Below are 15,873 nucleotides of genomic sequence, written 5' to 3'. Positions count from 1 at the left end.
TACAGTGGGGAAGAGAGTGGGGGATGGTAATAAATGATGTCACTGAACAGAGTGGACAATCAGACTTGCCTGTTTTTCCCTCACAATTTCAATTCTGGCCAACAGTATTAGGAGTGGGAGTTGGGGAAGCAACTGGCATCAATATCTATCAGACAAGGCTTCAAAGTCTAGCCATGGTTTGGGATCTACAGATTGGGAAACTGATGCTAAAATATACCCAAATGCAACATGGTACATGGTGGAAGAGTTAAAATGTTAGTACCTCAAATGGGACCAGGCAGAGTACATGGCACTATTGCCTTTCTAGCCCTGGATACTATATCTCTATTATTAAAGATTAAAGACTATACTTATATTTTGTCCACAAGCTATACTATTACCTTAAGTCAGAGCTTCTGGGTTCAAATCTTTCTATAAAAACCATGTGTTCTTATAGCTTTCGACCAGAGTCAGGAAATGTAGTCATCCTGAAAAAATGAACTGTGTTCTGTCAATCCCTCCTTACAAATGGTAGATCAGGAGTTGTAGCTGTACAAGCCAACTAGCAGAATATGAGATGCAGGAGAGTAAAAGCAAAGAATTCAAAATCGATCATTCAACACCATGAATGGAGGAGCTGAAAGAAAACATCACCAAATAAGGTAGAATGCTAATATGCCCTAGTGGCAGGACTAGACCTTGCTGAAGTCCCTCCTCAAAGAATCTGTTATTCATGGTTAGATGCTGTCTAGGATGAGGCAGAAGGGAGTCAACTATCTCAGTCTTGAGAAGACTCCATTGGTTTGAAGGACCAAGTGGTGACATTATGTTGTTGCTATTGTTATTGCTGTTCAGCTGTTTGAGTCATGTCTGACTCTTTAGGACCCCATTTGGGGATTTCTTGGCAAGGATACTGGAGTGGTTTGCCATTTTCTTCTCCAGTTCATTTTACAGATGAGGAAACTGAGGCAAAAAGGGTTAAGCAACTTGCCCAGGGTCGCACAGCTAATAAGTGTCTGAGGCCTTTGAACTTAGGAAAATGAGTTTTCCTGACTCCAGGTCCAGCACTCTAATCACTGTACCACCTAGATGCCCCAAATAGTGACTTATCCAACTGTAAACAACCCAGGAGATGGGAGAGCATAAATGGGGGCCAGATTGTCTATATGACACCCTTATTGGGTAAAGTTGGGGACTGAGATGTGAAAAATCTATCTTAATCTGATACTGAGCTCCACACCTCTCCTAACATTGTGGCCTCTTTACTCAAGGTCAGATTCATGCCATTAGAAAAAGCCGGCCAGAAACAGAGACGTGACCTACTCTACTTGGCCACCCCATTCTTTCCCCTGCCCCCCACAATGAGTCCAAGTCTTGGCTTATCAAAGTCTATTTCTGGTTTCTCAGTACTCCCACCTTCATTCTTTAGCCTGCCCCCAGTTTTACCTATAGGAGAAGAGGAAGAGCTTCCTTGAATTCCCTTATCTTGCTCCAAGGAAACTACATTGAATTCTTCTTTACCCAGTAAAACTGCTCCTAAGTCTATACTCCAAAGTAATGAAATAAAAAGGAAAAGGACCCATATGTATAAAAATATTTATAACAACTCTTTTGGGAGTGGCAAAGAACTGAAAACTAAGGAGTTCAATTGGGGAATGGCTGAATAAGTAAGGGTAAATGAATATGATGGAAAATTATTATGTTGTTAAGAAAGGGGGAAGAGGATGGTCTCAGAAACACTTGGGAAGATTTATATGAATTGATACAAAATGATATAAGCAGAATCAGAAGAACTATTTATATAGTAACAGCAATGTCATAAAGATAATCAATTTTGAAAAACTTCGTATCACTGATCAACAGAATGACCAAACACAATTCCAAAGGACTTATGATAAAACACGGTAGATAGAGAGTAATAGACTCAGAGTGCATATTGAAGCAATTTTTTTCTTTTTTTACATGGCTAATAAGGAAATCTCTTTTGCATGACCATACATTTTTAATGTGTTTTGCTTCCCTTGCTTTCTCAGCAGGAGAGGGGGGACGAATTAAGATACAAGAATAAAACTGAATTTTAAAAAATATAAATTAAAAAAAAATTTAAGAACCCTTCTTTAGAATTTTACTTCTAAGCACTAAAGTGATATATTCAGGGGGATAAACAAATAAAGAGAAAATACATAATTTTGTAGCAGATTTATTAATTAATCCTTGTGGCACTTCTAGGAATTGGAATGGTTCCCAGTTCGTTGGCAGGCAGAGAAAACAGACAAACCCTAAGGCCAATGGAGGCTTAACACCTGTCCTTAGACCAGCTGTATACTGTTCTCTCCTTCCTAGGATAGTAGATTACCAGAATCCAGCTTCATCATTAGAGGTATGTTTCATAACAGGTCAACATTTATCCTTTCATAGTTTTGCTGATGCCTAACCACAATTCTAATGTACAGATTTTACCAAGTCATTCCCTTGTTCAAAATCCTGCAGCAATTCTTCATTGCTGATGGGATAAAATATAAACTCCTTACCCTCGAATTCAGGGTCCTTCACAATCTGGGTTCTATCTACTTTCCCAAAATTATTTCATGCTGCTCCCCTACACATATTCTATGTTCCAGGCACATTGCTCCCCAGTCTCATCCTGTTCTCTTCTTCCTCCATCTATTTTCCCCATACCTGGAATGCATTCCCTCTGTGTTTCTGCCACTTGGAATCCCTCCCATCCTTCAAGGCCCGTCTCAGTTGCCAGACTTGTGCCAGACCCATTAGACTGTTACTATTGCAATTCATTTGAAAATGTATCACCCCTCAAAAGAGGTATAAAGTATCTTAGCTATTTCACAGTTTTGTTAACTGCAAGTGTTACCCTTCCTTTGTGAATGCATGGTGAGTGATATTTATGGGTAGAAAATATACATGTACATTTACACAGTAGTAATTGTCTGCTGGTCCAGCTCATAGAAGCAAGATGCTCCAATAGAGAAAATAAGAATAGGCAATAAGTTGGGGGTTTCATTGATATAGGGAATTTTGGATTAAGGAAACTCCTACTATTGCAACTGTTCAGTTGTGACCCCATTTGAGTCTGTCTCAACAAAGACAATGGAGTGGTTTGCCATTTCCTTCTCCAGTTCATTTTAAGATGAAGAACTGAGGCAGAGTTAAGTGACTTGCCCAGGGTCACACAGCTAGTAAGCATCTGACCACATGGGAACTCAGGAAAATGAGTCTTTCTGACTCCAGGCCTGGCTCTCTATCCACTGAGTCACAGAGCTGCCCAGTATAAATTATAACACTAAAAAGCAGTAAGAGTGATGAATTACAAAGAATCACCTCAGTCCTAGAGAACAGATAAATATTCCTTCCCTCATCCAGAGGGTAGACACTGTGTGTGTGATAAATATAAAAAAGAACAAACTCAATGACTAGAACATAGTGCATGTGAAATGCACGGTAGTTGGGAATGGAAGAGACTGGTAGGAAGGGGAAGCACGAAAGGCTTTGTGTAGAAGGTGGTGCTTCTTCGTGCTATCGCTACACCCCAACCATCTTGTATCTACTTGTATATATCATGTATATACCTATATATGTACATGTTGAGGGTTATTTCCCTCATTAGAATGTAAGCCCCTTGAGGGCAGGAACTGGTTTTGTTGTTTGTTGTTTTTTTGCTTCTTTGTATCCTTGCACTTAGCACAGTACATGGCACATAGTACTTAATTAATGCTTGTGGTTTGATTACTATCTAACCAATCTCAGATCAGGCCATACTTCACATACCATCCAGTCATCTACCCCAGCCCTGTCCTTGACATATGCCCTGCTCATACACCTCCCCACCTTCTACTCTATCCTTAGCTTTCTCTCTCATTCTGGAAACAACAGATGAATCAATACTGCCATTGACTTCCAGAAAAGGGGTGTCAATCAATTGCATTATGGTTCCACTCACCACGCCTATGATTTCTCAGACTCAAACACTCTTCTTCAAACACTACTTTCCCATATCTGTTGTTTCCCTCTTTTAAAATGTAAATGCTTTTAGAATAGGGACTATCTCAATTTTGCATTTGTATCTCCAATGTACAGTGCCTAATACATTATAAGTACTTCATAAAAGCTTCTCCTCCATTCATTTATTCACATTGTGGAAGGCCTTGAACCTTATGTCAAAGAGTATAAAATTTCTCTTATAGGTTGTTGAGAGTCATTGACAAGTGGTAAGAACCCACCTTGGTTAGAAACCAGCCTGCAGATCCACCTTTATTGTTATGGCCAATAGTGATTTTTATCAACTGCCCCAAATCTGGTGCATCCAGCGTGAACTTGTCTTCTGCCCCCCTTTCAAAGTTGTCTTTCTCACTTTCCAGTCTCCGTTCCCCTATACACATGCACACGTAAATAGGTGCAAGTGAAAAAAAGACAAAAGAAGAAAAATTTAAGGATCAAGTCTTCTCTACCATCACAATGGAACAGTCCACTGATAGGTACATTTTAAATTATTCTTATAGCTATGTCTAAAAAAAATATTCTGGTTAAAAAAACCCCCAGAAATCCTGAAAAATTGAAGAATAACAAAGCCTTGGGGGTAAATTGCATTTACAAATAAAACTAAAACCTTCAAAAAACTAATAAAATAGATAAACTATTAGCTAATATAATTTATTAAAAAGAAGGAAACCAAATTACTGACATCAAAAATAAAAAGGAGAATTCAAATCAAAAGGAAACAAAAGAAATTATTAAAAACTATTTTGCTAAATTACATGCCAACAAAAGTGATAAATAAAATGAATAGTTAGTTACAAAAATATAAAATATTCAGATTAGCAGAACAAGAAATAAAGAAACATTGCTAACACAACCTCTGAAAATAAAAGAAATTAATCAGGTTATAAATGAAAATCCAAAGAAAAAATCTCTGGGATTATGTGAATTTATAATTGAACTCAATAAAACATTCAAAGAACAATTAAATCAAATATTGCATAAATGGCAACAATAGAAAAAAATTCTATTAAAATGAAAAAGATGGGAGTGAGGTTAGGTGGCACAGTGAATAGAGCACCAACCCTAGAGTCAGGGGGACCTGAGTGCAAATCTGGCCTAGACACTTAACACTTGCTAGCCGTATGACCTTGGGCAAGTCACTTAACCCCAATTGCCCTACCTTCCCCCCCTCCAAAAATGAAAAAAATAAATAAAACCACTGACCAATATCATTCATTTTGATGCAAAATATTGAATAAAACATTATGAGACACAAAAACATTTTCAAAAGTACTTTCATATTATCTTTCAAAAGATAATACTTTTATGACAAAGTTAGGTTTATACCTGAAATATAGGGTTGGTTCACTATTTTTTGTTTGATTTTTTTTTTGAGGAGTGGGGGAAGGTAGGGAAATTGGGGTTAAGTGACTTGCCCAAAGTCACACGGCTAGTTTTGTGTTAAATGTCTGAAGCCAAATTTGAACTCAGGTGCTCTTGATTCCAGGGCTGGTGCTCTATTCAGTGCACCACCTAGCCACCCCGGGTTGGTTCACTACTAAGAAAAGAATTATCATAGTGGATAAGGATTCATTATTTGAGAAATACTGTTGGGAAAACTGGAAAGTCATTTGGAAGAAATTTGATTTAGACAAACATCTGACACTGTATACTACAATAAACTCCAAATGAACACAAGGCCTAGATATAAAAGGTCACATAGTGAACAAATTAGAAAAAACAGGAAAAGAGATTTTTTAAAATAACTATAGAGATAGATAGAGAGAATCACAGAAAGGGCAGCTAGGTGGTATAATGAATAGAGCACTGCCCTGGAGTCAGGAGGACTTGAGTTCAAATTCGACCTCAGACACTTGACACACTTACTAGCTGTGTGACCTTAGGCAAGTAACTTAACCCCAATTGCCTTGCCTTCTCCCCCTCCAAAAAGCAGAGAGAGAGAATCACAGGAGATAAAGTGAATAATTTTGATTATATTACAATTAAGAAGTTTTTGCCCAAAATCAATGAAACTAAAATTAAAAGGGAAACCATTATTCTGGCAAAATCTTTGCAGCAGCTTTCTCTAATAAAGCCCAGATATCTAAGATATATAATGAACTAATTCAAACAGATAAGTACAAGAACTGTTTCCCAATAAATGAATGGTCAAAAGATATGAACAGGCAGTTCTCAAAAGAAGAAAAGTAAATTATCAACAACCAAATGAAAAAACTATGCAAATCACTAATTGTAAGAAAAATGAAAATAAAAACAATGCTTAAGTTCTACCTCACACTCACCAGGTTAGCAAAGATGACCAAAAAAGGGGAAATGACTATAAGCAGGGCTATGGAAGAGCACTAAGGCACTATTGATGGAGCTGGGAATTGCTCCAGACATTCTAGAAAGCAGCTTGTCTTACAACAAAGTCTTACAACAAGTCAGCACGAGGGGCGGCCAGGTAGCTCAGCGAGTAAGAGCACCAGCCCCAGAGTCGGGATGACCTGGGAATTGAATCCAGGCTCAGACATTTAGCACCCACCCAGAAACACCTGGCCATGTAACCTTGAGCAAGTTACTTAACCCCAATTGCTTTATTAAAAAAAAAAAAAACAAGTTAGCACGGTAAATCAAAACAAAGCTCCCTGCATTTCCCTTTGATCTGATGATGTTTATTACATTGGTACATGCCAGAAAGGAATCAAAGAAAGACAGAAAGGATCCATGTGCAAACATATTCATAGGAGCACTTTTTGAAGCAAATAGCTGTAAACTAAGTGAATGTTCATTAATTTTTGAATGGCTGAACATATTATGGTATAGAGTGCAATGGAATATTATTGTGCCAAATAAAAAATTGTGAAAGGTTTGTACCCAGATAAACATGGAAAGACTTCTAGGAATTGATGCAAAGTGCATGGGCAGAATCAGAGAATAATTTAATTTATGCAATGAATACAATAAATTTTTTTACAAATCATCCTTAAAGATTTAAGAACTCTGATAAATGCAATGATGAGTCATAACTTCAGAGTATTAGTAATGAAGCATTCTACCCACCTCTTAACATAGGTGATGGAGTAGAAATGCAGAATGAGAAACATTTTCAGACCTAGATAATACATACATTTCATTTATTTTACTGTGCTAATTTGTTACAAAGGGACGTGTTTTGTGGGGGAAAGAAGGAGGATCTTGGGGTTAGTGATAGTGATGTCCCTCCCCAAAAAGAAAGACATGACGATCTGCGAAGCATTTAAAGGAAATGTACAGAAGAGATTAGGAAGAGAATTAGAGGAAAACAGGCAAGTGAGAGCTTTGGAACTGACATGGTGAACTGAATAAATGTTTACAAAAGTAAACTGTACATAATGAGATTCTTGGTTTCACCTATAATTCACTTATAATCCTCTTTTTTCTGTCCTTTGTATATGGAAACGTTCATACTTTTTGCTGTTTGTTATGGTCAGAATAATAACAATTTTTTTTCCAATCTCTTGGCCCAACTTCATCAGCCTTTCTCACATCCCAGTACCACGTAGATGATATTTTTGCTCATAGATCAACCCCCTGACATTATCCCACCTCCCAACCCACTCCCCACCCCCATCTATACAACCCTCCCTCCCCCTTCAAGGTTTAAATTCTCCCTCTTTTTTGCTAACAAAGGGTTAAGCAGCACAACCCCCACACTATGCACAGAATTCACCCCCTTCCTGGCCTTTTCTACCATACTTGTCTTCTCTCTTTGGGGAAGTGAAAAAGAGATACTCTGTTAAAAACAGTTATGTACCCCAGACTAAATAACTGTTAAAGTCCCTTCTAGCTCTGGAATTCCAAGTCTAAGGAGAGAGACAAGAGATAATTGTGTAGCAGTGGTATCTTGCCTTCCTGAATCATATCTACAAGGAATATTTCCAAATCCTCAGGTGAGAAAGCAAGGATGGTCTCAGACCAGCATAAACACCTCACTGCCTAGATAGGACAGTCAGAGATGGGGCCTCTTGATGTGCTCTGTCTTTCAGCACAATTCTCAGCCAAGAGGTGGAGAGACAGGGATGATATGAATGACTGGTGGCCTTCAAGTAAAGCTACAGATCTCGCATCTCACTTATGAGGCAGCTGGATGTCACAGTGGATAAAGCACTTGGCCTAAAGTCAAGAAGACCTGAATTCAAATCCAGCCTTAGACACTTACTAGCTATGTGACCCTGGACAAGTCACTTAACCTCTGTTTGCCTCAGTTTCTTCCACTGTAAAATCAGAAGCAGAATATCACCTGTCTCACAGAGTTGTTGTAAGGATCAAGTGAGATAATATTTGTAAAGTGTTTTACACATGCTTAGTACATAATAGATGCTTATTCCCTTCCTTTTCCCTTCTATGGGACCTGTGATCATTCATCAGACTGTATTCAAGTACTTCAGAAGAATGGTACTACACTAATTACAAATCTGACAAATGATTGTCATATCAGGCAATTGGCAGGTAACACTTTATTGAAAGCAATACAACCAGAACAATTTATTCTTTATTTATTAAGGACCTAGACTGAGTAAGAGCATCATCCTAGGCCTGGGGGAAATACAAAGTCTAGATAAAGCACCGTGAGATACACAGTACATGCGCAGAAATCTTGTGTATTATTACCTGTATGTCTCAGAGAGATGCCAAAATGTGGTACAAGGGTAACCTAGAATGAATTACTATGTTAGTGAGTATATATGACTTAGAGGAACTTTAGTCATCATCTCTCCCAAACCCTCTCACTTTACAGGTGAAGAAACTGCGACCTTGAAAGAGGAAATGACTTATCTGAGGTCACCAAGTAGCTTAAGAAGCAGAGCAAGGATTCTGAAAACAGTTAAATTGCATCTCTTTAAAGGTACATAAAATGTTTATCTACATTAACTGGTCTTTTCCCTCATTTAATATGATTTAGGGAAGATTTGCTACAGCTAAATAATAGTTCTGTCTCAGGGCTTCATTAAAGCAAAGCTTTCAATATGACTGACTGACCTTCACAAAATCACAAATATTAGAGCCCCAAGAGATCTTAGAAGCAGCTAGGCCAACAGCCTCATCAAAAATGAGACCTAGAGAGACCAGGTTATTTCCCTATGTGTACCCTGAAATCCAGCTGGAATGAATTTCAAGGCTAGTGAACTTTCCACCATGTCACATGTGGGTCTGGTCATAGTAGACACTACATATTCCAGACAATAAAGTGTGATAGTCTATCAAACCTCTCTGATTTGGAGGGCCTTAATCTGAGAGATCTCAGAGATCCCTATGTTTCACTCACAGCAATCTGCCTTTACTCTGAACACTCTCTCACCCTACACTTTTCATGGAAATGTCCTCCTTCCCTCGTCCATCCCTAGTGTCTCCCCTCTTGTGACATGAGAGGTGGGAAACCACTCAGACTGGGCAAGAACAGGCCCATCCCCATAAAAGGCCATGCTTGGGTCCCATTGTACAAATGATGAAGGACTTAGCATCCGACATATTGACTAGGAAGAGCAATGGGTAGCTTCTCAAAACCTGGAGGTACCAAATCTGGGGGAAGTATGTCCATCTATCCAAAGCGCTAGTACAGAAGAGGTCCTAATAGTCTCTTACTCCCAGTGTCTCCTTTTAAACTCCAGGCCCTCTCTTGTATGAACTGGAACACTCTATAATTAAGGCCTATTGCTTTATCCCTTATTGGTCTCTCTGACTACCTCTTAAAAACCCATAAATCCTAAAACTGCTGGAATTGATCAGGCACTAATGTCACCAACATTTCAGATGAAAGGAAAACACAAAATTTAGGTGATTTCAGAGAGCACCTTTTCTTTGACAAAGTAAACTGCATTGTAAAGTGAGAAAGACTCCCTCAGTAAGCTTAGCCCCAGGGAACAAATAAAACAGTATTGCTTTGGGTCATGTGATAGGAAGAAATTTCAGAAGAGTCAAGTAACACCTTATCATGAAAGGTGAGTAATCCACATTGGAAACACACATTGGGCAAATGCCCCATATCCCGACCACAAAAACCCACTTTACTTGGAGAGTTCTGCTTTCCAAAGAAGACCAAAGCACAGCCTTGAAGTCTCCTTCCTTGTGTGGTTGGTTCAGCATTTTCTGTACTGTTTCCCTCTCTTCCTCCTTTTTTCACATGCAGGCACTGGATTCCTTTCTTGTAGACTGGAACCAAACCTTATGGAGTGGGCCAGGCTTGCTGGAAAGTGGTCTGTCCAAAGCCAGCCCAGGCTCACATTAGAAGAGAAACATGAAAAAAATGGCCTGCAATTACCTGTGTCACCATATTCTCCAAAGATATTGATGAAGACATCCGCATCGGTCCCAGCGCCAATTACATCTCCAGTGTAGACTTTGATGTCATATTTGTTATCTGAGTAGAAAGAAAGGGACGAAGAAAGAATGAAACTCATGAGTCTTTCTAACAAGTTTAATTTAATAAGCACCGGCTTCTAGCAAGTTTAATTTAATAAATGCTTGTTGAACATCTGATTGAACCATAGGATATATGAGCTGAAAGAGATCTTCAAAGATAATCTAGACCCAGGTCTCTTATTTTGCAGACAAGGAAAATAGAAGCCGAGAACAGAATGAACTAGTTACATATTGAACATTATCAATAATACTGGGAAGAAAAGAATATGGACTTGGTTATTCCACTTAGCAGTAGACACCATATATTCCAGATAATGAGGTGTAATAATCTATCATCCTCTCTGATTGGAGGAAGGCGGGGACACTCTCAGAGACCCACTTGTGCCACTTCCATCAACCTGTCTTTACTCCAAACACACTCTTATCCTATACTTTTAATGTAAATGTCATCCTCCCTTGGCTCATCCCTAGTGTCTCTGTACTTGTGATATGAGAGGTGGGAAACCAACCAGACTGAGCAAGAATATACCAGTCTGCACAAAAACCAGTTCTCTGTGCTTCTGTTTACCCATTTGTAAAATTCAATTTAACAAGCATTTATTCAGCATTTGCTTCATGTAAAGCATTGTGGTAGGTACTAGGCATACAAAGACAAAAGGGAGAAAGAGTACCCTCAAGGAGATTATAAAACACTGAGGGAAAATATGTCCACAGATCAGTAAATACAAAATTCATGCAAAGTAATTAGTGGGAGTAGAACATGAAATTGGGGGATAGGGATAAGGAAAGGTTTTAATGTAGTTGTAGCACTTGAGTTGAGTCTTGAAGGGAGTGGAGGAATAGGGTAAAAGAAGGAATAGGATAAAAGAAAGAACAGAAGGAGAGGGAAGGGAGGGGGAGAGCAGGAGAGAGAAGGGGAAAAGAGGAGTTGTTAAATGTTTGTAGGGGAGTTAGGTGGCACAGTGGATAGAGCACCAGGCCTGAAGTCAGGAAGAGAATGAATTCAAATCCAGCCTCAGACACAAGCTGTGTGACCCTGCACAAGTCACTTAACCTTGTTTGCCTCATTTTCCTCATCTGTAAAATGAACTGGAGAAGGAAATGGCAAACCACTCCAGTATCTCTGCCACGAAAACCCCAAATGGGGTCACCAAGAGTCAGACATGATTGAACAACAAATGTGCCATTTGTACATAGTACAATCAATTCTCTAATGAGAGGCGGCATGGTACGGTGCATAGAAAACTGGCCTCACAGTCAGGAGATTAAGTCCCATTTTGATTGTGGACAAGTCCCTCAACCTCTCCATGCTCTAATCAACTCCCTAAGACTATAAGTTGCAAAGAAGATGCCACTTCATGAGTGGAGGAAGTTTCCCCCACTGGGAGTCCCCTATGCCAATAACATCATAGGTCCAGTCCTTATACCTGTGTGTCAAGTATTGGGCTAAGCACTGGAAAGATAAAGACAAAAATTATATGAGGTGAGATGGTATGAAGGTATGAGGGGTGATCTGCACCAAGGGAGGGGAAGGCCATATCAATAAGATCATAGATCCACCAAAGTTATTGAAATATTTTGAAATTAACTTGCTCAGAATAACATTATGCAGAGTAGATCTGTACATTCTTTTCCTCAGTGACAAGTCCTTCCAAAAAAAAATATCTAACCTCTGCTTCTGGTACACTTAGAGGAAGAAAGGAGATGCATGTACCCAAAAAAGGGGCAAATAAATGACAACTGATAATAAAAATACTTTACAGACCAAGTTGCGACAACAATGACAACAGTAGTAGTGAGTGATATTTATATAATGTTTTGAAGTAGGCAGTATTCTTGACATCTCATCTAATCCTCATAACAGCCCTGTGATACAACACAGTAAACATTATTAGTCCCATTTCCCAGATAAGAAAACTAAGGTTCAGAAGTTAACTGGCTTGACTACATCCCATAGCTAACCAGGACTCAAACCCAGGACTTGAAGAGGACTAAAACCGCAGGGGTTATTCCATTACAAAGTCACAAGAGAAAAAAATTAAAGAAATTTTTAAAAAAAGAAATAAAATAAGCCCCGAGTCTCACTAAGGGCTTTAAGGTAGAACACTAGAATACCCACAATGCTCTGATGCTTCCACAAAACTGCAACATCACGCATGTGGCATTCCAGGGCCTGGAAGGCACTCATTGCCCCAACAAGCCTGAATCAGCCAGATCGCCTCACTCCAGGATGCCAGACGCTCACTCTCCATCCTGCTGCAGTGTTCACTGTTTTGGTGCCAGCTGGCATGGGCTTCCAAATTCCATCCATTTTACTCAACTTTATTCTCTAACAAGATCTGAGGCCTTGCCTCAGATAAGAGCAAAACCTTCCTTTGGCCTGTCTAAGAGGCACCCCAGAGCTGATCACGCGATGGGCTAGAGACACAGGAGAAGAGAGTTCAAATTCCAACTCCCCTTTTAGGCCTAAATGTCATGCCTAAATCCAGGCAATAATGGAGGCAGGATATTTAGGCAAAGGGCCAAGACTCCAGAGGGAACTGGAAATGTTTATCCTGGAGAAGAGTAGGCTTGAAAGGAAGGGGGATGGGAGTGGGACAAAATTACTTCCTTCAAATATGTGAAAGTTTGTCATCTGTAAGAGAGATTAGATTCACTCTGGGTAGCTCCAGAGAACCAACCAGTAAAATTACATGGAGGCAGATTTTTTAAACTCTGGCTTAGATTTTAGCTCTGTAATAAGGAAGGACTTTCTAACCATTAGGGCTGCCTACAAATGAAATGGCAGAGCTGATGAGGAAGAGATCTCCACCTACCTCCCCCCCCCAAAACTAGAAATATTCAAGAAGGAGGTAGAAGATTACTTGTGGGGCATCATGGGAAAAGATTCTTGTGCTGGATATCAGGGAGGATTAGATGACTTATAATATTTCTTCCAAATCTAAAATTACATAATTCTATGGCCTGCTTAGAAATCAGGACCTAGGACCAATAAGGTGAGAGATTGACCATCCCCAAACTAGCAGAGCAAAGGAAAAGCTAGAATGAACCCTGGAAGGCCTCAGCATTTTTAGATTTTTATAGCTACATTTTATAGATGAGGAAATAAGATCCAAAAAAGTTACATGACTTGCTCAAGATCACTATTTATTAAGAAGCAGAACATGAATTTGAACCCAGGCACTCTAATTGCAAATCCAGCATTCTTTCCCCTGTGGCAGACTTCCTTACATCAGAAAGAAGCCAAGAATCTGAAACTAGTTGAGAAAAGGAGTGAAGGGGTCAGACCAGAGACTTTGGAAGGCATGGTATGCATAGTCAAGTGGTGGCCTGAAAAATACACGACCAAAGAAGAGACAAGGGTGTCTGCAATATTCATTTCTAGGAAGAAACCAAGGATCTGGGAAACAGAAGGCTGAAAAAAGAAAAAGGCAACCAGATCTTGGTGGCTGAAGCAGGCTGATGGTCCAGAAATCAAGAGGGCAGATGGACCAAGAGAATAGCCCCAGCAAAAAAGAATGCAAGGTTGACTTTAATCATAGGGCAAGGAATATTTGGGCTCTGGCCACTTTTATACATCCTAATAAGTGTGGTCAGTTCTTAGGAATAATGCAAGTGCATTCAAGGATTACCTCAAGCTAGCTAGAGGATGAATGAATGAAGAATTTATCAAGTACTTACTTTGTACAAAGCACTGTGATAAACATTGGGTATACAAATACAAAAGTAAAAACACTCTCTGCTCTCAAGGAGCTCACATTCAAATGGAGACGAGGAGAGCTGTGCCTACTTACATTCTCTAATAACATATAGGGCAGAGGTTAAGAGCTGAGGCTGTTTTTTCTTATACAAATACCATCCAGATTGCTGTACAATGAGGTCTAACATTTTATCCCCTCTATTTCATTCCACCTCAACATGCCTGAGGGCACAATGCTATGTGATCATATGGGCCCTGAGGTATGTATATATAAGGGCCAGATGGCTTAGGAAGGTGGTATGGCCCAAGGCTTGCTTGCTAACATTTGGAACAGATTGTACCCTTAAGACATTGTCTGGCTAGAGGGGAGACAGCCTAAAAACTTGATCTGTGTAGAGTACTGGATTACACATTGACCCACCTTGATATAAACAGTCAAACATGACCCAGTTAATAACTGCCACAGTGAAACTCTCAATGGGTCCAGCCCTTAGGCCCAAGGCTATGACCATCTAAGAAGCATGCTTCTTTTCATAGCAGTCCTGCAGTCCACCATCCCCATGAACTTTATGGAATTCTATTCTCACTCCCTCACATAGACCTGACCCACCACCACCAATGTTTTGCATCAGCCCTCTCCCCATGTCTGCCTTCCCCCTACACTGTAATTACTCACCTCCTTTTATGGATTGGGGGAGGGACTGTCAGTGAGCATCAGCCATGTTACACAGGCATATGCTGGACTCTTGAAGGGCAATCTGTCCCCTTTTCTGGTACAGCTTCGTAAAAGACAGACTGTGTGTTACCCACCCCCAAATTTACCCCAGATGCAAGAATTCCTAGTTGTAATTTTGCTCAAGCAGAATTTACTTGACATAAAGGCTCTTAGATTTTCTTCTTCATGCCCTAAATAGGGAGAAAAGTGGGAAAAGGAGTCAGAAGGTGTAAACAGGAAAGCAGCTTTTTTTGATTGAGAAATGAGAACTTATTACTTCCCAGTGTTTCAATGAATGCCTGCACCTCTTGGTATCCAGCCACAAACCCCGCTGCCACCCTATATCCCCAAGGAAGCATGGACAGAACAAAGAAATTATACTACATACAAAAGGAAAGGTACTCAAGTACCTCCCATTCCTGAAGCCCTGTCCAAGTAGGATAAGATCCAACTTTAATTCAACATACATCTATTAAGTACCTATAATGAACTGCCAGGCACCAAGGGAGTCACTGGCAATATAACAACAGAAGCAAAATAGGCCCTGTCCTCAAGGAGTTTACACTCTAACAGTGGATATAACATAGGCACAAATAAATGATTATAGGTTCATTTGAAGAAGGAAAAGGCACTAACAACTCTTTCCTTCAAAAATAGCTGTTAATACAGAAAGAAGTTTGTAACCCCCAAAGCATACTATGTAACTTATAATTATTATTTATCTATATTTGTTAATATTTATTAATGTGTGCATGCACACACGTGTGTGTGTGTGTGTGTGTGTGTGTGTGCGCGCCCATGCATCTTGATGGAATATAAACTCCTTGAAGGCAAGGATTGTTTTTTGGTTTGTCTAGCACCTTGGACGGTGCTTGGATCATTAGTGTTGGTCCCTAATGTTTGCTGATTGATTAATATGACTTTTCAAACACAGGTTTCCAAGCACCAACATTTGAAATTGCTTCTCTATGCTAATATGTGCTGGGTGAGGATACAGAAGGAAGGAGGGAGGGAAAAAGGGAGGGAGGGAAGGAAGAAAGGAAGGAAGGAAGGAAGGAAGGAAGGAAGGAAGGAAGGAAGGAAG

The 15,873-nt window shown here is 39.6% G+C and overlaps 1 protein-coding gene across 3 annotated transcripts in view; it reads right to left on the bottom strand.

Annotated features, from left to right (window-relative positions):
- LOXHD1 (lipoxygenase homology PLAT domains 1) overlaps positions 1-15,873 on the bottom strand; it is a 267,332-nt gene that overhangs the window by 185,087 nt on the left and 66,372 nt on the right. For all 3 annotated transcript variants that reach the window (XM_069077562.1, XM_069077570.1, XM_069077574.1), the window contains exons 5-6: positions 10,274-10,372; positions 4,215-4,363 (exon numbers count right to left, since the gene is read on the bottom strand). In XM_069077562.1, the coding sequence (XP_068933663.1) occupies positions 4,215-4,363; positions 10,274-10,372 (248 nt within the window). The remainder of the gene's footprint in view (positions 1-4,214; positions 4,364-10,273; positions 10,373-15,873) is intronic.

The sequence above is a fragment of the Petaurus breviceps genome, unplaced genomic scaffold, assembly GCF_028583685.1.
Source record: "Petaurus breviceps papuanus isolate PSGF00001 unplaced genomic scaffold, PetGlider_PUasm1.0 151, whole genome shotgun sequence".
Taxonomy (NCBI): domain Eukaryota; kingdom Metazoa; phylum Chordata; class Mammalia; order Diprotodontia; family Petauridae; genus Petaurus; species Petaurus breviceps.
Note: the sequence above shows the minus strand (reverse complement) of the source record. Positions and strands in the feature narration are given on the sequence as shown.